The following is a 21,671-nucleotide window of genomic DNA, read 5'->3' as shown; positions in this document are numbered from 1 at the left end:
ACTCCATTCCAACGCTCAAGAGCGAAGCCATACAAACACCAGGAAACAAAAAAAGAGTTAGACAAGAGGAAAGGCGTAGCTTCAGTGCAGCACAAAAGGTGAGGTCGTCATATTGAGATCCGAAGGACGGGCCTTTATCAACTTTCGTCGGCGATGGTCATGGCTCCGGCTTCGAGGCCGGCCTCGATGCGTCTCGGGAACAACCATCTCCATCTCCATATCCTCAGTGACTTGTAGGTGACCGGGGGAGAGGATGGTCGGGAGCGGGGGAACGTCAATCCCCGGCTTCTGAGACCATGTTCGACTGCTCCGGCTCCGGGATCGGGAGACCCAAGCATCGGTTTCTCCATGGACATGGTTGTGCTCGGAGAGAGCGCGGTGTGACCGGTTCATGGACACCTGATGGTGGCGGTGTCTCTCCGGGACCGGGGGCGATGAACCAGACCCGTAGCCAGCCTCGAGAGAATTATTGATGGGATACCAGTCTCCATACAATGGCCCTCGAGTCAATCCCGTGGGAGCATTAGGAAAGGCAGAGGCGTTGTTGTAGCGTCGGTGGTCCTCCGTGGAGCGGGGACCGCAAACAGTAGATCGTCGTCCGCGTAGACCATTTTGAGGATCAACCACGGAGCGGCTGGGATCATCACGCGATGAAGAAGCGAGCTGTGGTCGGGAGTAGTTCCTCGCCTTGGCCTCCTGGAGACTCAGGCGACGTTGCGCTCGGCCTGGTCGGTCAAGGTTCTGAGCATTGGACACCAACACGTTCTTGGAGCTGTCTGCACCGCAGGAGATGGATGTCTGGGAATCAATGGACTCCCGGGTTCGACTATGCTGCTGAGAGCCAATCGAAGCCGCGGAGCTGTACCCGCTGTCCGACTTGTTGAGCGATTGAGTGGTCTTTCGACCGATGCTCGACTCTGTAGTCGTCTTCTCTACCGGAATGTTCGCACTGTCAGAGGCTTTCACCTCATCACACATGGCAATGCCTTCATCCTCATGCTCTCCCGGAAACACGGTCTTCGATCGTGATTGAACCGTAATTGTGGGCGATTTCTCGAACGAAAAGGGACTACCCGGGGTGTCGTCCGCTTTTTTCACATCCTCCAGAGGCGGGATCCTCAGCACGGATCCTCTCGCTTCTGTAGTCTCCACATGAACCAGGCCAAGTCCAGGGCCAGTGGCGCACGGTCGTGTCAGAGAAATGCGTTCGCTCGGGCATGGTGACGAGCCGTTCACAACCCGCAACGATCCTAGTTTAAGCGCTCCAAGTTGAGTGTACCGAGAGTCCATTGGGCTTGTGGGACGGGCCGGGGGTGGAATGGGCAGCTGCGGCCGTTGACGAGGCGGCAATGGCCACTGCATCACGTTGGCTTCTATCTCTTCAGGACTCTCTGGCTCCCCGATGGTTGATGGAACTCGTCGAATGGCACTCGTCGTGCGTCTTGTAGCGACTCCAGGCCGTGTCAACAGAGAGCGGCGTCGAGTCAGCGAGAATCGCTGGTTGTCAACCAAGAAGTGTGTGTTGGATAAGGACACGCCCTCAATATTGCTCTCGTGCATCCCACTTCGGTGCCGCTGGAGAGGAGTCTGGATCGAATTGGATCGCTTCGGCTGTTCCGGTTCAGACTCCGCAGGGACATTAATAGTCTCTGGCTGGTAGGAATCTCTCTGGTTGAAAGACGCGCTTGATCGATAGGTAGGGCGGGCCCTAAATGGGTGCTGATCGAACTTCTGCGCAAACACAGCCAGATCCCGAGCCTCCTTGTCGTTTTTCTTAGAAAGTTCAGGAAGTTCAGGAATCTCAGGAATCTCAGGAATATCCTCTGCTTCAAAGACCGTGGGGGGGATTTCGCGGGGCTTAGAATGATAGCTAGCCCTGGTCCCCGACGAAGCATGAGAGATACTGGAAGCCACCCACGGATTCTGCCATCCGATCAACCCAGTCGCGAGCTCGGGAGGGTTCCCCGGAGGGTGCAGGTGCGGCGTTGAGCTTGGATCGAAACCGAGCTTTTGAGCCAGAGGCTTGGACAGCCGGTTGGCGCGGCGGGTTTCATCATTGTTGGGGATAGATTGCGAGTTACCCATGACGTTCACGAACTAATTCAATAGTGTAAAGGACCCTGGAGTAGATTCACGAGGACATGCACTGCATGGGCCGAGAAGGCGGAAGATATACAATTGCTGGAAGGGCTGGGAGACCGGGCCGACGGGGGGTGACCTGGCTCGGATCTAAAGCTTTCCACGAGGGAGCATGGAGATTAGATCGGATCCCAGGCCGTTGACGTCAAGCCACGCCTTTCTGGTTGCTGCCCACAGGGCGATAGATCCGGGCCCCGAGCTGGTTCTGTTGCCAATCGGTGCTACGATTGGCAGGCGATGGTTGCCCGGCAGCTGTGCGGAGAGGATGGAGAAGCAGCTCGGTGTTTCAGATTGGTGAGATTGGGGAGGTGTGGTTGGACAGGGCTGGCGACGGGTACTGAGAGAGAGAGAGAAAGAGCAAGAGAGCAGGAAGAACGAATGGTTACAAGAGCCAGAAGGCCACAGCAGGGACCAGGAGGGCAAGGAAGAGCAAGAAAGAGACGGAAATGGACCTGCTCCAGAGCAGGCAGAGCAAATTCGCGCAGCCAATCAGGGTATCCGCAAACGATTAATTAAACAAGCAGAAGTATTCATGAAACAAAGCGCAGAGAAGAAGGAACAAGAGGCGCGGGGGGGAAGAGGGAGCGAGAAAGAGAGCGAAGAACAGCGAGGATACATAATTAAAAGGGGACAGAACGCATCACCGACGAAAGCGAAGGCGCCAATCCATCGTCCGCGACCATCGAGTGCGACGGACGGTGAGCGAATGTTGATGAAGCAGATGCAACCGGACAATGTGATTGGGGGACTGCGCCGCAAGCGGTTGGTACAGCGCCACACTCGGTACAGGTACTTGCTCCACGCAGTAGATTGAAAGTGGATCAGGTACCGGTACCGCTCGCTGACTGCGACGCGCCGATCCTTCCCCAACAACAGCATTGTCGTTGCCACATCCGGTTGACGGCCTTGATTTATGGTGACTTCCCAGGTTTCTTACTTGATGGTTCATACGACGACGGCGTGGGAATCACCCAGCGTACCTACTCTCCACCCTGCCTGCATTCGGGCAATGGGCTGTCAGCCACGATGTCAGACCCATCGCTCTCCGCGTTCCCTTGCTTGACGCCGGTGGAGTTTTCCCGCGCGTGTCAAGCGGTGGCCCAAGCTGCCTGGGCCCGACCAGAAGGAGGCTGGGACTCGATTCGACTCGTCACACAGGTATGATGGATAGAAACAGATTAATAATCATAGTCGTAATCATGCGCTGATGGATGATGGTATTACTCTATTGACTAGTCCACGGGCTCGATGCTCCAGATCACACAACACATCACCGATATCCCGCACAACACCCTACACTCCGCAGAGTCGGAGGCGATCGACGACGTCGACGACGAAGAAGAACAGGACCCGGTCTGCACCTCCCAGCCTCCCCGAGCGATGTTGCACCGTCCTAACCAGGCATCACAGGAAGCCCTCGTGCGCACCGCACGCAAACCCAGCCTACAGGTAGACTATGACATCCTGCTCTCGTCCACGTACCGCGTGCCCGTCTTGTTCTTCCGGCTGAAATGGAACCACCACCATCACGGCCCGGTCGGACTTGACGCCGTCTACCAGTATGTGGTCCCCGAGCAGTATAGGCAAGGATTGCAGAGCGTGGGGGTTATGGGGGGCATCAGTCTTGGCGTATGTATGCGCGCGCTCACGGCGACTCGTTGTCCACAATGAGCTCATCATCTCCTTCTCCCTCGTAGTACCATCCCGAATCGGGCGCCCCGGCCTTTTTCGTGCACCCGTGCAACACGGCCGACGCGATGGCGCATCTGGCGGACGCAAGGAACGCCACTCCGGGGACGTACCTCCTCATCTGGCTCGGCCTGGTCGGTCACTGTGTGAATCTGCACGTCCCGCGTGAGCTTGTTGCCCCCGGTGGGACCAGCCCCCTTCGCGGACACGCATAATGCAAACAAATCGGCACATCGATCACCCCCCTCCAGCCGCGGCCAACGAATTAGGCCGGAGCGAATGATTTAATCCTCATCTGACGAAGCTTCCATGGGAACGTCACTGTCTTCCTCCATCGGGGCTTCTTCTTCGTCACTCTCCTCATCCCGGGGTCGCTTCACGCCATGTGCGCCATTGACGCCCGGTTTGGGGGGCAGTGCGCCGGGGGGACCGCTGAAGATGGACTTTTGAAGATCCGTCGACACCACCATCCCTTCAGCCACGGCCGGTGCGATGTACGTGCCACGCAGTTTAGCGATCACATTCGATTGGCCCTTGGCATAGACGATTTTCTGCACGACCACAATGTAAGCGCAGGAAATTCAAATAAAAGGATCTGATCATACCATCTCTCTTCCAAAGAAGTCAAACCCTTGAAGGGCCCGCAGGGCTTGCGTGCTGGCCTGGACATCCTTGAACACAATATGGGCCTGTCCTCGCATCTTGTTCGTTTTCATGGCCACGACGTCCAACACGGGCCCGTAGGTCGAAAATAGCGCATACAGCGACAGCCGCAGATCATACTTGCGAAGCTTGTCCGGGAGGTTGGTGCAGTAGAGCCTAGATGGGATGTTAGAGTCTGATCGCGTCTCAATGGCGGGTCACAGGGAGAGCTCACGTTTGGTTGGGAGGACCAGTGGCTGCGGCCTTGCCGTCAACAGCACCGCGTGGGGGCATCTCGTGCAAAGGTGATCTGGGTGAGGCGGTGGTAATAATCCGGGCTATCGTGTGGCGGGCATGAAAGAAAGCGGGTTGTATTATTAGTGTGGTCGAGGACGAGAAGCTCAAAATGCGAGCGGAAGAGAAAACCACTGGCGCGGGTCATGTGATCCATTACATAATACCTGAGCATGTCATCCATCAAGCAGCCCCTCCAGTGCTTTCCCGCGTCCACACCTAATCAACACTAAACCAAATACACGACGGTAGAGAGCTCCTCCTGTCGTTGACCATGGCTTCCCCCCAGGAGCACCACCTCTTTCACTCGTCAATTGCCGACCACTCCTTTTCTGCCGACAAGCAGACGCTGGCTGTGGCTCGGGAGAACAATGTGGAGCTGTACCGCATGTCAGGCAACAAGTTCTCGCTGAGCGATGAACTCAAGGGCCACGAAAAGACCGTCACCGGTGTCGACATTGCTCCCAACACTGGCCGCATTGTGACCTGTTCGCAGGGTGAGTTGGACCCCACAATTTCTATCACTTATTTGCTCACTCTGCAGACCGCAACGCCTATGTCTGGGAGCAGACTCCCGAAGGCTGGAAGCCAACCCTAGTCCTCCTGCGAATCAACCGCGCCGCTACTTTTGTGCGCTGGTCCCCCTCGGAGCAAAAGTTCGCCGTGGGCTCCGGAGCCCGTGTGATTGCCGTCTGCTACTTCGAGGAGGAGAACGACTGGTGGATCTCAAAGCACTTGAAGAAACCTATCCGCAGCACCATCACGACGCTCGCCTGGCACCCGAACTCTGTGCTCCTGGCCTCCGGATCCACAGACTCGCACGCGAGAGTCTTCTCCAGCTTCATCAAGGGCGTGGACGCCCGCCCCGAGCCGAGCGCATGGGGCGAGCGCCTCCCCTTCAACACGATCTGTGGTGAATACCTGAATGACTCGGCCGGGTGGATCCAGGGTGTCTGTTTTTCGCCAAGTGGCAATGCGCTCGCCTTTACCGGGCATGACAGCAGCGTCACGGTCGTTTACCCCAGTGCACCGGAGCAGCCTCCCCGGGCGATGCTCAATATCTCCACCCGACTCTTGCCTCTGAACAGCCTGATCTGGAACGGAGAGAACGAGATTATCGCCGCCGGTCATGTAAGTAGTTGGTTTGTTCATTCCACACCAGAGTGCTAATCATCGCTAGGATTGTGAACCTTTCCGCTTCCGTGGCGACGAGAACGGATGGCAGCTGGCTGGATCGCTGGAGAATAAGGCTGGCGCAGCCACCGGTGCGCGCGAAGAGTCTGCGCTGAACATGTTCCGGCAGATGGATCTCAAAGGCCAGGCTCAGGCCGACATCAAGCTCAAGTCCACGCACCAGAACACAGTGAACACCGTGCGGGTCTACGAGGAGGCCAACGGGGCTCTGCGCTTCAGCAGTAAGTCGATACCTTCTCCAAAACACGATCGAGACTGACAGGATCACAGCAAGCGGAGTTGACGGGCGGGTGGTGATCTGGTCTGCCTGACTGCGTACATAAGTAAGCCAAGTATAGTAGAAATGATGCCTCAGGCAATAAAATGACATAATTACCCCGGATCGTCTTTAGCCCCACGCAGGGATGCTTTCGTCCGTCCTCTTCACAACCTCTCGCCATGGCAAAATGGGCTCTCTCTCTTCTGAGCGTGTGTCTCTGCGCTTTAGCAGCCAATAATAACACGGCTCATGATATCCCCCGGCTCTTTAACTCGCTGGAGGAGCACTCGCGCCTAGTCGACATCTCCTATTGCGTCAGCACAACCGGGATCCAAAAACCCTTCCAGTGCCTCAGCCGATGCGTTGAGTTTCCAAACCTGGAGCTGATAACGGTGTGTAGCACTCCCTCCCAGAAATTCCCAGAACTGACAGCCCCTGTAGGCCTGGAACACCGGGCCCCTCCTCTCTGACTCATGCGGCTATATCGCACTCTCCCACGCGCCCTCCCCTCCGCGCATCGTCGTCGCCTTCCGCGGCACCTACTCGATAACAAACACCATAATCGACCTCTCCGCCTACCCGCAGTCCTACGTCCCATACCCAGAAGACGGCGGCGATGGCGATAGCGACGACGACAAGGACCTCTCGCCGCCAGCGCGCTGCGAAAACTGCACCGTGCACGCAGGGTTCATGACCTCATGGCAGAACACGCGCGAAACCGTTCTCCCCGCTGTTGCCGCAGCGCTCGAACAATACCCGGACTACGAAGTCACGCTGGTGGGCCATTCGCTCGGCGGGGCCGTCGCCGCGCTGGCGGGTCTGGAGATGCGACTGAAGGGGTGGGATCCGCTAGTCACGACGTTCGGGGAGCCGATGATTGGGAATAAAGACTTTGCAGCATTTATCGATCACCGCTTCGGTATAGCCAGCAACAGCAGCGACGAGGTCGACGGTGGTGGTACTGTTGTTGACCAGCGATTCCGTCGGGTCACCCACATCAATGACCCGGTTCCGCTCCTCCCGCTTAAAGAGTGGGGGTACACCGCTCACGCGGGGGAGATCTTCATCTCCAAATCCGAGCTCTCGCCGTCTGTTGAGGATCTCCGGGTCTGTGTCGGCGACCAGGATCCAAACTGTATAGCTGGCGCTGACGCCGATCCCGGCGCGACCCTGCTCGATATACTTCGCGACATCAACATCCCTATCATATCCTCGTCGGATAGTTCGAGTCCCAGCATGGACTGCTACAATTCACAAGACCCAGAATCTGAAGCTGGACCCGAATCCGAATCCGAAGCCGAACCCGAATTTGATACTGGCTCAGCAAACCAAGTCGTTCTCGGCACGCGGCGCGGTCATGGCCGTGGTAGCTCTGTTGCCTGCGACGAGGAAAATGCGGTGCACTCGCAGAAATGGGACTGGTCGTTTATTCCAGCAAGGTATAGACTGTGGCAAATCTTTTATGCCCATCGGGACTATTTCTGGCGCATTGGGCTTTGTGTTCCCGGCGGTGATCCGACTGGGTGATGTTGATGCGATGATATGATTTTTCTGGCTTTTTGGTTCATAAGTACAGTACTGCCATTTGATACCAACGTGTGGAGCTATTGTATTGTTCTTTTTTTTTGTATAAGGGGCTGTGCTATAGTTAGGATTTTTCTCGAATTTACTTTACTAGGAATCTATCTTGCGTAAAGGAGCTATGCCGTGAAGATTTAATTCCTTGGGCTGTGGACCATGTGCTTATAAACATTGACATGACCAAATGACCTGATATAGCCCTCAAAAACAAATGAGAAAAGAAATGATACTTTGTGGCACGCCAAATAAACAGGAGAACCAACGCAATAAATATCCAAGAAGAAAAACAGAGACAGAGGGGACAAATCCGTATACCGTGTTTGCACTGCACCAACTTAATGAAGAACCGCCTACCAACATCTCACCTTACCTTCCGTGTTCCAAACTCGGCACAATAACAGGACCATACTTCACCACATTCCCCAATGACCCATCCCCCTGAACCATAAAGTCCGCCGCAAGACTAAGCTTCCCATTAGGGCTCTGCATGGAGCCCGGATGAGCCGAAAACGGGGTAACAGTCTCAGGATCGTAAGCGACGATAGCGACGTAGTTGCGCCGAGCCATCAGCTTGCGGTGCTCACGCGCCTGACCGGAGACATCGGCCTGGAATATCTCCATCATGTCTTCTTTTGTGTCTGTGGGCTGGGATGGGGTGGAGCGGTGGCCGTTGGCGGGGACGTAGAGCGGTTTGTTGTAGCTGTGGAGGAGCTTGATGATGTATGAGGGCGGGGGGGTGTTCACGACGGGGGAAGCGATGAGCTGGTACATTGTCTTGTGGTCGGATGGTTGGGATGGATCGTGGACGAGACCCGCGCCGCAGACGTTCACGGAGCCGGAGAGGAAGGTCATCCGGAGGGACTTTTGGTGGGCAATTCCCTGGAGGGTGCGGATGAGGTATGTACGCTCGAGATCCTGCGTGGAGTCAGTTGATTAGCAATTTCTCGTAGAATGAGAGGAGACAGCATGACATACCTTTGATTCGTGAGTCCATTGATCGCGCAACTCGTCCATGAGATCGAACTCGCCGAACGGACTCAGAATACCACCCATAAGCCCGGATTTACCCACTGCACGCTTGACAGAGTCGAAGCCCGAGCCGACCACATCTTTGGCGCCAACTACTCCCGCGACGGAACTAGTCACCTTCCCCAGGACGTTATACGCACTGGTCACGGCACGCTTGCCCGTGGTGACAGTTTGCGCGATGTTCTCTGCCGTCCCTAGTCGAGGGTAGATGAGGGGCACGGGAACCATCCAGAGACAGTGCTGCACACTAGGTGGCAACATGGCGACCTTGGGGAACAGCCCCTGGTACGTGGGACCGGCCATGACCTGATGCGGGTTGCGCTCGGAGCGGCAGTCGGGCCCGACGACAACGACGCCAGGGCCGAGATATTTGACGAAGTGCCAACCCGTGCCCGTAATCGTGAACAGATCCATATCGTTGTTGACGTGGCGGAGAATGTCGAGGGTGGTGTGGTGCTGAAAGAGGAGGTACATCTCGATACCAATGCGGCCGATATTTTTGAACATGTTTGAGAACTGCATGTGCTCAGGGTAAGAGCCGAAGCCATCGAAACTGGGAAGAGATATTAGGTATGATTCATTCAGAACGGGGACGTCGGACAACTCACATGTCGTGGTCATCGATCTGGCAAACATAGGGAATCTGTGCAAACGACTCTCGCAGATAAGGCTGGTCGAAATGACTGGTGTAGTAGTGGAAGTATGCATGGGAGACATCCTGCTCATGAGCCGCTGCCCACGGCGCGTTCTTTCGGGCTTCCTTCCCACTGATCCCCAGCCACTGCTTGAGGGACGGAACCTCCTTCCACATGCGATCCGCATAGATTTGGCCGCCAATACACAGCTGAGTGTGGAACCCTCCAATTTCGTTGTGCTTTTGCATGATATCCTTCCACATGTAACCAACCCCACCCAGACGAGATCGCTCATTGGCATTCACGTTGATGGAGAAGTCGTTCCCGGAGGTGGCAATGAACCGCCAGTTGGTTTCGTATCGGCCCGCGACAAGGAATTCGTAGCGAGTGCACCCGAGGTGCGAGGTGATGGCATAGGTCCATTTTGCGGGACCATGTTCATCCATGCGCACTTCGACCTCGTACTTGTAGAAGATCCAACGCTGATGAACTGCAATGTTGGTTGCTTTCAGCTGTTTGGGGCTTGGAGACAAATCCACGCTCTGGTGAAGATGGATCGTCGGTGGCTGCTGGGCATCCGTCACCAGCAGGATGGAACCCATCCAGAGGCCGCGCTCCAAGTCCATATTGGTGTATCTTAGATAGGGACCAAAGTAAACTCCGTTCGTGGGGGCGGTCTTGTAGACATCAACGCCACTGCTTGGAGGAGGACCCGAGAAACCCGACATGACTGGAGACTGCAAACTCTCAAATCCAGGTGTCAGAGGTACACCTGGAGACGCCATTGGTTTTCCAAACGCCGAGAGACCAGGAGAAGTGATAGGATGACCACCATACACGCTGCCCACGGGGGACAAGGGTGTTTCATTGAGGTTCAGCGGTGTAGGGCCCTTGGGGAACTCCCATTGGGTCGACTGCGTGGGCAAGTGAATATAGTAGTACTGTCCTGAGCTAGGGTCCAGGTGCGCAATCCAACCCTCTGGAAGAGGCGGAGGGGATGTCGGAGGAGGTCCTGTACCCGTGGGCGAAGTAATATGCTGCTGATACACGGCGGCCTGACCGTTCACAGCAGCGTTCTGCGGGGAGTGTCCCATACTCTGCTGCTGCCTCGGGTCATTGGCGAACGCGGGATGATCCTGCGTAGACGCGGTTGGCGCTGGCGAGGCCGCGGACCCAATGGCTGCCGCCGCCGCCGCAGCTTGGTTAGCCGTTGCTGGATGCTCCCCAGCGGGAACCGCAGATACCGCCGCCGCAGCTCCATTCGGCTTCTCGTTCGGATATCCGCTCGCTGCAGCCGAGCCGGAGACGCTGGAGTATGCTGGAGGTGGAGAGGAACTAAGACGCATTCGGTCCATATCCTGCTCTAGCGCATTGGGCGGAATTCCCGGCGGCGGCTGCTCCTGTTCCTGCTGCAATGGCTGCGGTGCCGGTGTAGACTGCTGGGATGGAGGGCCACTGAATTGATATCCCCCTGCTGGCGGATTGGTTGGACTCACAACCTCAGCACCCTGATAGACCGTGGGAGGTCCATGAGGCTGTGTGCCCGGCTGCTCAGTCGGAGTCCATGGCCGCTGCTGTGCCGACTGCTGCCCGAGGTACTGCTGAGCCCGTCTCTGAGCCGCTACACTCTGCGACTGGATCCCCGAAAGCGTCGAGGTACCGGCAATACCAGCCGCAGCGTAACGGGCCTCGATATCATTCGCAGGCTGCTGACCTGGTCCTACAACTGGCGTCTCCGGCGGCGGAGGGGATCCTCGCTGAGCTAGAGTAGTAGACGTCGAGGCAGTTGAGTTGATCCGTTGGACGGAACTGTTATTCGCCTGCGGCGGCTGAAGCATGGACGGTTGAGGCGGCGGATAGTACTGGTGACCGTAGTCCGCATATGGGTTTCCATCCGATGTACTTCCCGCAGCCGGCGTGGCAGCAGGAGGAGGACGAGGGTAGGGCCTGTTTGCGAGTGTGTCTCGGTCCGGCGCATCTGCAGGAGACTCGGGCAGCGGTCTGGGCGCAGCTCCCCGTCGCTCGGCGAGCGTTGCGACTCGACCCTCCCGACCGTCGCGCGGTCGGAGAGCGTTGGGATAGTCATCCGGGCTTATTGCACCGGAACCAGCCGGCGGAGACCCATATCGATCCGTGGGACGACCATCGTTGGAACTCGAGGTACGGATCTGGGGTCGAGGTCGGTCATCGGGATAAGGCAGCCGGTTACTAGGTGGGCTGGATGCAGAAGCTGGAGAGGCGGAATCTCGCTTGTTGATACGCAGAGGCTCGACGACAGGTTGTGAGTTGGCTGCGTTGTTGGAGGAGCCCAGGAAGAGCTCGCCGTCCGGGTGCAGAGCACGGGCGCTCCCGCCGGAACTCATTGTTTCAGGACCGCTGCAAATACTGTCTGGATAGATGCGAAGTTGTCAAAAAGAAAAAATGGTCGCAGACTGGTGCCAATCACAGGCGGGCGATCGGAGTTGGGTTTCTTCAGGCAGCGATGAGGGGCTGTAAGTAAGCCGATGATGGCGGGGCACCACGGATGGGTTGAAGTATGGAAGTATGTATGTGTATGGAGGCAGGGAAAGCGTTGCAGGGAACGGGCAGAGAACGATGCAGAAAGATAAAAATGGAAAAAGGTTCGGGGAAAGTGTCAGGGGGAAGAACGCAAGAGTGTTCGCAACATGGATTAAGCGCCGTGTTGACGCCGGCCCCCGCAGGTGACGAGAGCATATCACGTTGGGGAGGATTACGGTTGAGGCCTGAGGCTGGCATGGTCATCATCGTTTATAGTCGTACAACATGCGAACTAACTCATCATCAAACACCAGGGAGACCAACAGATTACACTCCATCCCCCATGCTGTGCCCGCGAAACCAAAAAGAAACCAAAAGAACAGAAACCCGCCCATTAAAATCCAAAGTTCACCATATGAAGCCGTTCCTGGGCCATCAACTCCACCCAGTCGACATCCATCGTGTGGCCCACACGCATCAGGCGCTCGAGTTGTCGCTCGTAGACCACCTGGAGGATGGCGCGCGTGGTTGCCGCGTTCCGACCCATCTCCTCCTCATCTTCCATGTTACTCATCAACTCCATCGCCATCATCTTCAGGCCGCTGGCGGACGCAGTAGCACCGGCCAAGAAGAGCGGGAAGATCAAAAATCTCCGATCGGCCCGTTGAGCGTGTGCGGCTTGTTCAGCGATGCGCAAGATCTCCGAGGCGTGATGGTCGATCTCGCCGTCGGTCGAGAACTCGGACTCCAGACGCTGCGCGGGCCACATGCTGCTGTAGGAAAACAAGTGGCAGACATGGAAGAGCGCAATCGACTAGAATATAATTAGCCAAAGACATTTGAAGGGGTAGGAGGGTGAATGTACCTGCTGCATCAAATCCCGAGACCGAGTGGGAAGGCTGTCTTGGTGCCGATGGCAAAAAGCCACATCAGGCGCCTCCCAAAGCCGTCCAAAGGACTGCCGCAACTGGCCAAGCTCCTCGGAGCGAGGATCGAAGTCCGCATAGGGCAGATTCTGCTTATCGTGGCGGAGCCGAGAAGCCAAGAACCCAAGTCGAGCGGCGAGCATAAACGAGTCGTAGTATAGACGCATCAGAGTAGGCAAACTATTACTCTCGTCGCCATAGATCACACTGTAACCCTCCGGCGCAGAAGGGGAGAGAAGACAGTCGGAGCTCGGAAGCATCTGGTGATCGATGACGGCTCGCACAAACTCGCCCGTCCCAGCCCCGCTGAGGAGAGCATACAAGTCGATATGACAGACCCACCAGAGCACGAAAGGATGCGGCTCTCTTCCAAATCTGTCCCGCCGAAGAAAAGAGATGTGGAGTAATCGGGAGATATGGTGGGACCAGAGGTTAGAACCGTGAGGCTCGGCGGCTGCGACTTCGTAGATCAGAAGCAGGAAGTGGGTCAGGAACAGCCCATCCGAGACGAGATCGTCATTGTTCCGCAAGCTGGTCTGGAGTGATGGGAAGGCTTGCTGGTAGTACTGCAGCGCGTCAAGATGCTGGACTGCACCAGTGAGCGACAGGCTAAGAGCCGACACAGCTCTGATTGCGTGAGAAAGCTAGATTCCATTAGCCTTGATAGAGTCTTTCGGTGATCGAGATTACTTACTGGAGGGAAATGTGCTGCTTCTCGCTCGATCAAATCCACGCTCAAGGTCGATCCATGGCCCTCAGACCAATGCGGATCGCCGACCCCATGAGCAGTCGGAAACAACTGTCTCCACACCACGTCGCGGAAGTGGGCGAAGAGCATGGTATCTTCATTGTAATAGTCATTGTGCGGGTCAATGTGTAGATCTCCGAGAAGTTGAGGTTTGATATCGTCTTCAATATCACCCTCTGAGGGGAGAGAGACGATTATAGGCGACAACGAGAGAGAGCAGAGTGGATCGGAAATCTCCGAAGTGGGCGAGACTCGCGAGATTCTGCCGATGGACGACGAGCGCCGCGTGGCATCTTCAAATGTCTTCAAGATCACCAAATTGGGGTCATCGTTTGACACGTTCTCGCATTTGAGTCCATTGAGATTGAGACTGAGGGGACTGATGTCGGCAGACCGCTGGGACTCACCCGAGGATCTTGGTTTCGTCTTCTCTGTGCCGTCATCTGCATACTCTGGCAGAGTAGAGAAACTGTCCGGGACGACCACCACATGGTACGTTCCCGGGCTAGTAGCTTCTGCTTTCCTTTCCCGCTCCTCATCGGTCGTGAGTAGCGAAAAGGGCGGGAGCGAATCGTCGCCCAAGCAGAAATAATCTGATCGGTCATCGCTGGGGGTAGGGGAGGTAACTAAATGCTGGTGAGCATCCTGAGAAGAGAGGGCAGACGTGGAACACCTTACGATCCCAGACAATGTTGCCCGCTGTTTGTACGTCTGCCATGCGACCCATGATACGCGGAGTATCATCGCGGAAGGCGAGTCGTGGTCGGTAGTCGCAGATATGACCTAGTCGAGCACATTGCTATCCAGGTGTTAGGCTCTGTCCCGAAAGAAGGGCACGGTTCTAATGCCTACATTGCATTGTGGATGGCCTTCATCGCACTTGACCTTTCGACTCTATACCATTCTCCCGTCAATAAATGGCTCATCCCCTACGAAGTAAAATTAACATACCCGACACGTCCTAAGAAATTGTTAGCCTTGACCGAAAGGGGAAGTCGGGGCAAACATACCAGCAACCCGTCCTCGAGCGCGGCGGCAGGCGGATGCGGGGAGCGATCAGACTGGCCTTGCCGATGGCTTTGCTGAAGGACGTTGTATCGATGATTTCCTCCTTGGGCGCAATGATGGGCAGTCGCAAGGTGCGCTTCGCGGAGACATTATTGCCCCGCCGGTTTTGCATTACCAGGCTGGTCGCCGTCATAGGGCTGACTTGGGGGTGGATGCTGTGGCACCTGGGGTCAGCGATGTACCTAATGTGGCACCAGACCGGGACAGGACGTACCTGAAAATAAGAAGAATAATATGGGGATGGACGATTGTCCAGAGAAAAGAAGCAAGTGAGAGAAGAGGAAGAAAGAAAAAGCAAACGAGAGTCGTCGAAGTCCGCGAAGTGACTTGGCACAGCGACCCGGAGGGGGTCGGCGGGGCAGGGCGTTAAGTACCGTTCACATCACCAGCAGGAACATGGGCCTGAAGCAGAAAGTTCGGGACTGCATGATTCAGAGTTGACGGGTGGCGGGCGCAGCAGCAGAGTTAGGATCGAACAGGTGACTGGTTAGGAACGACTCCCGGTTCGGCCGGGGGGAGGGGGGGGGGAGAGAGCGCGCGAGGGAGAAAGGATGTGTATGTGACGAGGGAAAAGAGACAGGGAAGAGAGAGAGTACGAGAGAGAACAGGGAAGAAGAAAGACCCAGCTAAGCTCCTGCCGGAATCAGAACCGAGGGCGGGGCTAGCTGAACAAACAACAAAGCCAAAAGAGAAAGCCGGAAGCGAGTTGAGCTCGGAGCCGAGAGATAATCGAAAGAAAGAAGGGCATGGAATGAGAGCAAAAGAATGGACCAGATCGGCCCGGCCAGGCCTCGATCTCCCCGGACCACAGTAGGTACTGGCAGATTTCAATAGTCCCAGAGGACTCTGGCCTGAGCCAAGCCTACGGACATGCCCGACACCTTAAGCGAGTGGCGTATTCGCTAGACAGGCCCGAATTAGGCCGTTATGGTTGGGTTCTATTTTCAGATACAGAAACTAGTGAACAGGGTGATCCTCCACGTGGACTTCCTTCACACCAGGCCCAACGCTTGGTCCAGAATTCCCTGCACGCTCGCGGACCGCTCGCCGTTCCTCCATGCGCGTAGCGTCTCCCCGAGGGTCGCCGGAATGCCTGGTGGCCGCAGCTTCAGATACGCCAGGGTAGCCTCGGCGCGTCCCTTGCGCAGCGCCTCGACAGACCCGTCCAGGTCGCGCAGGAGGAGGGCCTCCGCCAGGGCGGTCAAGGCAACTGCCAGGGACGAGTCGTCGCGGGCCCGCTGGTCCACCCGCGTGAACGCCCCGGGGAGGTGGTCGTAAATGGCCCGGGCGACAGGTCGGCCGCCATGTGCCAGGGCCTGGTCCAGTGGCCCGGTTATCCGTTCCATGTTTTTTCCCAGCACTGTGGTTTGGCTTAGCGGGGCTGGCAGCACGCTAGGGGATTTTCCGCCGGCGGCGGGGGCTGACGGACCTTCTTGGGTGGCGGGCGACGCTGAAAAACATTGCAGGAGACACTGCGCGCAGGCAGCCAGTGTGTCATCTACTCCACTGCCAGCGCCGGAGTCGATCTCCATCTTGTCGTTGGCGTCATCGTCGGCCACGACTTCCTCCACCACAGGGGGCACAATGGTCAGCGCATCGGGCATGAAATCCACTTCCGGACGCGCCCGCGCGATCTCACCCAGCGCGCGCAGGCCATGTGGTCGGTAGGCGGCGTTGGTTCGCTTGGCCTCACGCACAGCAATAGTCTGTCAGAGTGTGGGGAAAACACGCCATTAGTATTCCAAATTTCATCGTAATCGTACATGCGGGGCGGAGGGGGGCAGTGGCAAACCCTACCTTCATCAGATCCCGGAGCTCCGCCTTCTCTTGCCACAGCTTCTGGGCCTGACTGGCAAATTTCACCAAGGCCTTGAGCACCACTTCCTTGCCCTCCCAGGTCTTTCCCGATAAGGCCCTTTCCAACACGGGCCAGACCAATTGGGCCGTGGAGAGATCGATCTCCGCATCGAGAGCAAGAACGGCCTGGGCAATGGCTCGGGCAGCCGTGTGTTTGATGGCCCAGCGCGGGGAGTCCAGATTGTCCGCAACGAGCCCGACAATCTCCCGGATGTAGAGCGACACTGCGCGTGAGCCGCCGACATTATCCTGCCACGTTTTCTCAAAATCCTCTTTCACGTGGTCGTCCGCATCATGCTTGCAGACGAAGACAAAGGGTAGAGCCGTTGCGGCAAACGCCATGAAGCGGTCGTTGGATAATTTGGACGACGAGTGGAGAATTTCAGCCGCAATGGCTCGCGGCGTGGCATCGTCGGCCGTCAGATAGAGCTTTTTGGCATAGTCAATTGTCTTGAGAACCCGGTCGTCCGACGCCAGTCGCATGAGATAGCCCAGTGAAGTGCAGTAAGATGCGCTGACGGTCTCGTTGCGGTCGACCACATACTTGCAGAGGAGCTGAATGAACCGATCGGCATACGGGCGGAACAGCAGTGTCTTCATACTCAGAAGCACCAGCACACGACTGCAGCCTACTTTCGAGGGCAGTCCCACCGCGGACCGAAGCACATCCTCCAGCTTGAATGTCAACTCCTTCACATTAGTCTCGTCCACGGTGTCGATCAAATACCGTTCGATGACTTCCATCATGGGGGATGTGCGAATGCTGGAGAGTCGCATCTTGTCGATCTCCTGGCCGGTCAAGCCGTATTTGTCGGCGTTGAGGTGGACGTAGTTGACAGCTTGCGGCTCGAGAGAGCTGAGAGAGCCCAGGAATTTTTCGAGAATGGTGGGCACAAAGGGCCGTAACAACCCGCTGGGACTCTTCTTGATGATCTGGGCAAGGGCCCCAATGGCATAGTTACGCACTTCTTCGACGCTGGAATCCAAACCCGTATCGCTCAGAAGGAATGGAACAGCGCTTGCGAGCAGACCGCTCGCCCGCTTCTCCGTGCCACTGGTCTCGAGCGTGCGAATGACGGAATTGGTGATCGTTTGACAAAGTTTGAGAGCCGTGGTCCGCACCGACTCCTTGATATCATCCAACAGCTTGAATGCCTTGCTGTAGATCTCATCCAGATACTTGGAGTACTTCTCTGGGCGACGGCCCTGAACCAGGTCTGCAACAGCAGCACAACTCGCCTGGCGGCCGCGCCATTCGCGCCCAGCTAACATGCTCTTCAACAGGTCCTCCATAATTTGGTCAAAATGGGCATCGATGACAGCATTCGGGTCTTTGACTAATGATTGCCAGATCGTGTTCATGGATCGTTGGACGTTGGGGTTTGGGTCAAAGCGGTAACGGAACAGTTTCGGGTAGATCTTGGGGTTTTGCGAGAGATAGCCGTTGACACTAGAGTCGGAGAAAATAGTACTGATTCCGAATCGTCCGAATGCTGCTCGATTTGTCCACAGTGCGTTGTTGGAAGCCAGCGACATAAACCGATAAACCAGTGTCGGGTCTCCAGCCTCGGCGGCCAGATTCATGATATCTTTGTAGGTGCTAATGGACGACCCTTCACCGGTAGGAAGAGCCCCAGGCTCAAAGAGCTTCGTGTCTTCAGAGACGTTGCCACCTCCCAGATTGGGGCCTGTTGCTGTAAAGGACTCCACCAGATCACGGACCAAATCATCCTTCAGCGCCTGGTCACCAATCTCGTAAACCAGACTGAGGCCATGAGCACCGGTCTCCTGCACCACCTCATCCCGGTTCCCCAGAAGGCTTGCAAATGTTGCCTGGCACTTCCGTAAGCGGTCCTGCATTTCCTGCAGGTGGCCACAGCTCTTGACCAAAGACAACAGCCAGATGGCCGACGCCTTACGAAGAGATGGTTTGGGGGCGACGCAGTCAGCTATGATCTTGTCGCAAACCTCCACAAACACTGTGCGTGGAACACCAGAGCTGGGGAATTCTCCGTCGATATCGAATTCTTGAATTAAAGCCCGGGAATCCCACCCAGCAGCAACGTTGCTCAATGCCTCGCCCACCGTAAACTGAACTTCCGGGCTTCGAATCTCATGTAGGCCGTAGAGAGAGCTCATGAAATCAGCAAAGAGAGAACCGTCTGAGGCAGACCGAGAGAAAGCCAGGGTAAGTAGGCCAAGTGACTTGATTGGAGTTTCGTTCTCCGTTTTGGCATCTTTTGACACTTTGTCTTTGACCTTTTTCCATCCGTCTTCGGGAAGCACTTGGGGTGACAGGATTCCCGAAAGACTGAGCTGTCCGATGGCTGTCTGCGCAGTTCGTTGCAGAAGAGTGTCCCGAGAAGCGTCAAGCACGTCCAGTGCTGTATCAATAAATCGTTTCACTTGCGCTTCGGGAATTCTATCCAGTAAATTGCGATATGCAAGCCTGCTTAACAGATAGGACAGGGCCAAGATCGCTCCACGAACTCGGAGCGCGGCTTCACCCACTGCATTATTCCATGTCTCAACAGTACCAGTCAGTTGGGTCACAAAACTCTTGAGCTGGTCCTCAGCGAACGCAGGATGAGAGACAAGAACTCCAAACGCCCGAGCTGCTACTTCCTGGATGTCCTCATTGTTGCTGGAAATGGGCTCGGACAAAGACGAAGCCCGCGAGAGCAGCTTTTCAACAACGTCATTGGGAGCCAGGGAGCAAATCTCCACGAAATTAACACCACATTGCCGCATTCCTCCACGTCCTCCTGAAACAATCCCATCGAGCGTGCCACGTAAGAATGAAAGTACAGATTCCTTTGCTGAGTTTCGAATGTATTGTCTCACGGCAGACCGAGCTTCTTCACTGGTTGAAAGATGCACTTCAAGTTTGTAGTCCCAATCTTCCTCGAGGTCGACGTTGATGTCTGATGCTGAGAAGGCTTCCCAGATAAGGGTGTTGCGCAGAAAGGAAATGGCCGGCACAAATGCGTCCTTGTAAGGCCCCGATAGAAGTTGTGATGCGGACATAGCTTGGACCGTCGAAGATTCCTCTTGCTCTCCCGAACCAAGTAGAAACTGAGTCGCCTCGGCGAATTTGGGGAACTCAAACCAGGATTCATCATGCTCTTGAGCTGAGGGGGCATCCCACTTTTTCTCTCCTGTTGGATTGAGGAGCCGATACCAGTATGGGTGAAGACCCTTCTTCCCTTCCTCGACGATCTCTTGCTGTCTTTCTGGCCCTCGGGCAACGGCCATGAGATCGACCCAACGAGCCACCACATCGCTATAGGGCAAAAATCGATTCGCAAAACGCACAGCGGCGTATTGAACACCTCGCACAGCCTGGTATCCAGTTTCGGGATCCACATCTCCGGACTGCATGCTCATCAGACGGACCAGGAATGGGCGAAGCTGATCTTGGAAGTCTTTGTCATGGCTATCCAAGGATGAATTGAGGATGCTTCCAAGCGCCTGGTCAATGCTGACAAAAATCTGCGGACTCGAGTCATCCGCACTCAAAGACATGAACAGCCATCGGACAAGACCGAACTCGAAGTTTTCCATCTCATCATCTCGAATTTGGAAGTCGACTTTGGGGACCATGATCCCAATGCTTTCATAGGCAAGGCCGCGCAAGCTTAGATCTGTTGCAGGCAACTTCATCCCGCTGGCTCCTGGGCTGGGCCACCCTTGGGATTGGATAAAGTCCCTTAATCCGGCGACGAGCTTGGGCGCGATTTGTTTCAGATCGGAAGGCGAACCCATGCGGACTACCCACGTAGTAAACGTAAAGATCTGAGTTCTTAATTTGGACGCTTGGAGCCCCTGAGACGAGCGTGCCGTATCAGATAAGAGTCCATCTTCAATGAGCCTTAGGACTCTCTGAGGGTCTCCGGTAGCCTTGATTGATTTGCCTAGAAAGACCAGAATCTTCACCTGGAGCGGCGGTCTCACGGCCGAGGGTCCATCGGCGGTCTCAGAGCCGAAATATAGATCATACAGCTGTCGCACGACGTCCGGATTTTCAAGGTCCGAGGCGAATCGCTTCAGAGTCTCATCGGCCAGATCGGCCAGGCGGGAATTCGAATCAGCCGAGGCAATCACACATGGCAGGAACCTCTCGGCATCACTGAAAGCACCGCTCCCCAAGAAGCGGAGGGCGGTGGCTTTGGTTTCGGTCAGATTCAAGCCGCCATTCGCCGATGGATTCCATGTCTCGTTTGCAGGTGCGCCCTTATTCAGGAATGTATATTCGTCTGGTGATAGACCAGGGCAGGTCGGAGACTCCTTGGCTACCGGGGAAAGGAGTAGCAACTTCCCCAGCCAGAAGGACAAGAATTGGGTATCTTGGTCAGACAGCCCGAGCCGCTTTTTCAAGCTCACATCATCCTCGCTTCCTTTTGGAGGCAGTTTAAAAAGAGATAGCAGCCTCAAAACAAGGTTGAACACGATGGCACCCTGAGTGACGGACGTGCCAATCTCCGAAATGCCCTGGAGAAGCGGGAGCAAGATCTCAACTCTGGCCCCAGAGCCAAGGCGATCAATCCCCTGCTGAGCGTACACAAGATCGAAATGCCGAACAAGCTGGGACTTTTGCTCTTTGAACTGCTTGAGCAACGCCGCCACTGGGAGCTGAATTGAGGGGTCTTTGACGCGGGTGTTGACATGTTGGCAGACGGCGATCACTTTGTTGCGCACCGCGACGTGTTCTGAGTTGAGTTTGAGCAACAAGGGAACCAGGTAGGTCTGAAGCAGTGACTGCAGCTTCTCATCTGTGTCTGCCATGGCGATTCTGAATTCCACCTTTCCTATCAGACTCAGCTCGCGAGCCTCGGGGCTCGGAGTGTCGGACGCCATGGTGGAAATATGTTGTTATGCAGAGGCGATTCTCAGGGAGCATTGGCATAAGCTGGAAGTCCCTGGTTTTATTTTCTTGCAGCACAGGCAACCACATCCACGTCAACTCTTGTATGGGCAAGCAAGTGGGCAGGCAGTTTACCCGACTTAGTCAGAGAGCGGCCAGCACTGATTAGTCATGATCTATACACAGAGGCAAATGTTGGGTTGAGAGATGAAAGAGCTTCTGCAACTGGCTAGATTCTGCAGAACTC

The 21,671-nt window shown here is 55.9% G+C and overlaps 7 protein-coding genes across 7 annotated transcripts; 2 read left to right on the top strand and 5 right to left on the bottom strand.

Moving 5' to 3' along the window:
- Nucleotides 1-81: 81 nt before the first annotated feature.
- Nucleotides 82-2,085, bottom strand: PFLUO_LOCUS1940 (uncharacterized protein; the record flags this gene model as incomplete). The annotated part of the gene is made up of 1 exon (XM_073779030.1): nt 82-2,085. The coding sequence occupies one exon, from the start codon at nt 2,083-2,085 to the stop codon at nt 82-84; it is 2,004 nt and encodes a 667-aa protein (XP_073636026.1).
- Nucleotides 2,086-3,165: 1,080 nt separating this feature from the next.
- On the top strand, nt 3,166-4,043 carry PFLUO_LOCUS1939 (uncharacterized protein; the record flags this gene model as incomplete). Its single annotated transcript, XM_073779029.1, has 3 exons — nt 3,166-3,297; nt 3,376-3,768; nt 3,837-4,043. The coding sequence occupies 3 exons, from the start codon at nt 3,166-3,168 to the stop codon at nt 4,041-4,043; spliced, it is 732 nt and encodes a 243-aa protein (XP_073636025.1).
- A 69-nt stretch (nt 4,044-4,112) lies between these two features.
- On the bottom strand, nt 4,113-4,764 carry PFLUO_LOCUS1938 (uncharacterized protein; the record flags this gene model as incomplete). The annotated part of the gene is made up of 3 exons (XM_073779028.1): nt 4,113-4,379; nt 4,434-4,647; nt 4,706-4,764. 3 exons carry the CDS (start codon nt 4,762-4,764, stop codon nt 4,113-4,115), a joined length of 540 nt encoding a protein of 179 aa, XP_073636024.1.
- Nucleotides 4,765-5,038: 274 nt separating this feature from the next.
- On the top strand, nt 5,039-7,744 carry PFLUO_LOCUS1937 (ARP2/3 actin-organizing complex subunit Sop2; the record flags this gene model as incomplete). The annotated part of the gene is made up of 5 exons (XM_073779027.1): nt 5,039-5,261; nt 5,309-5,895; nt 5,945-6,179; nt 6,446-6,609; nt 6,659-7,744. 5 exons carry the CDS (start codon nt 5,039-5,041, stop codon nt 7,742-7,744), a joined length of 2,295 nt encoding a protein of 764 aa, XP_073636023.1.
- A 420-nt stretch (nt 7,745-8,164) lies between these two features.
- PFLUO_LOCUS1936 (uncharacterized protein) lies at nt 8,165-11,825 on the bottom strand (the record flags this gene model as incomplete). Its single annotated transcript, XM_073779026.1, has 3 exons — nt 8,165-8,713; nt 8,774-9,380; nt 9,436-11,825. The coding sequence occupies 3 exons, from the start codon at nt 11,823-11,825 to the stop codon at nt 8,165-8,167; spliced, it is 3,546 nt and encodes a 1,181-aa protein (XP_073636022.1).
- Nucleotides 11,826-12,355: 530 nt separating this feature from the next.
- PFLUO_LOCUS1935 (uncharacterized protein) lies at nt 12,356-14,836 on the bottom strand (the record flags this gene model as incomplete). Its single annotated transcript, XM_073779025.1, has 7 exons — nt 12,356-12,775; nt 12,827-13,531; nt 13,582-14,261; nt 14,314-14,434; nt 14,488-14,529; nt 14,587-14,596; nt 14,646-14,836. The coding sequence occupies 7 exons, from the start codon at nt 14,834-14,836 to the stop codon at nt 12,356-12,358; spliced, it is 2,169 nt and encodes a 722-aa protein (XP_073636021.1).
- Nucleotides 14,837-15,695: 859 nt separating this feature from the next.
- PFLUO_LOCUS1934 (proteasome component M29) lies at nt 15,696-21,417 on the bottom strand (the record flags this gene model as incomplete). Its single annotated transcript, XM_073779024.1, has 2 exons — nt 15,696-16,409; nt 16,501-21,417. The coding sequence occupies 2 exons, from the start codon at nt 21,415-21,417 to the stop codon at nt 15,696-15,698; spliced, it is 5,631 nt and encodes a 1,876-aa protein (XP_073636020.1).
- Between the last annotated feature and the right edge of the window lie 254 nt (nt 21,418-21,671).

Source organism: Penicillium psychrofluorescens (genome assembly GCF_964197705.1).
Source record: "Penicillium psychrofluorescens genome assembly, chromosome: 1".
NCBI lineage: Eukaryota > Fungi > Ascomycota > Eurotiomycetes > Eurotiales > Aspergillaceae > Penicillium > Penicillium psychrofluorescens.
Note: the sequence above shows the minus strand (reverse complement) of the source record. Positions and strands in the feature narration are given on the sequence as shown.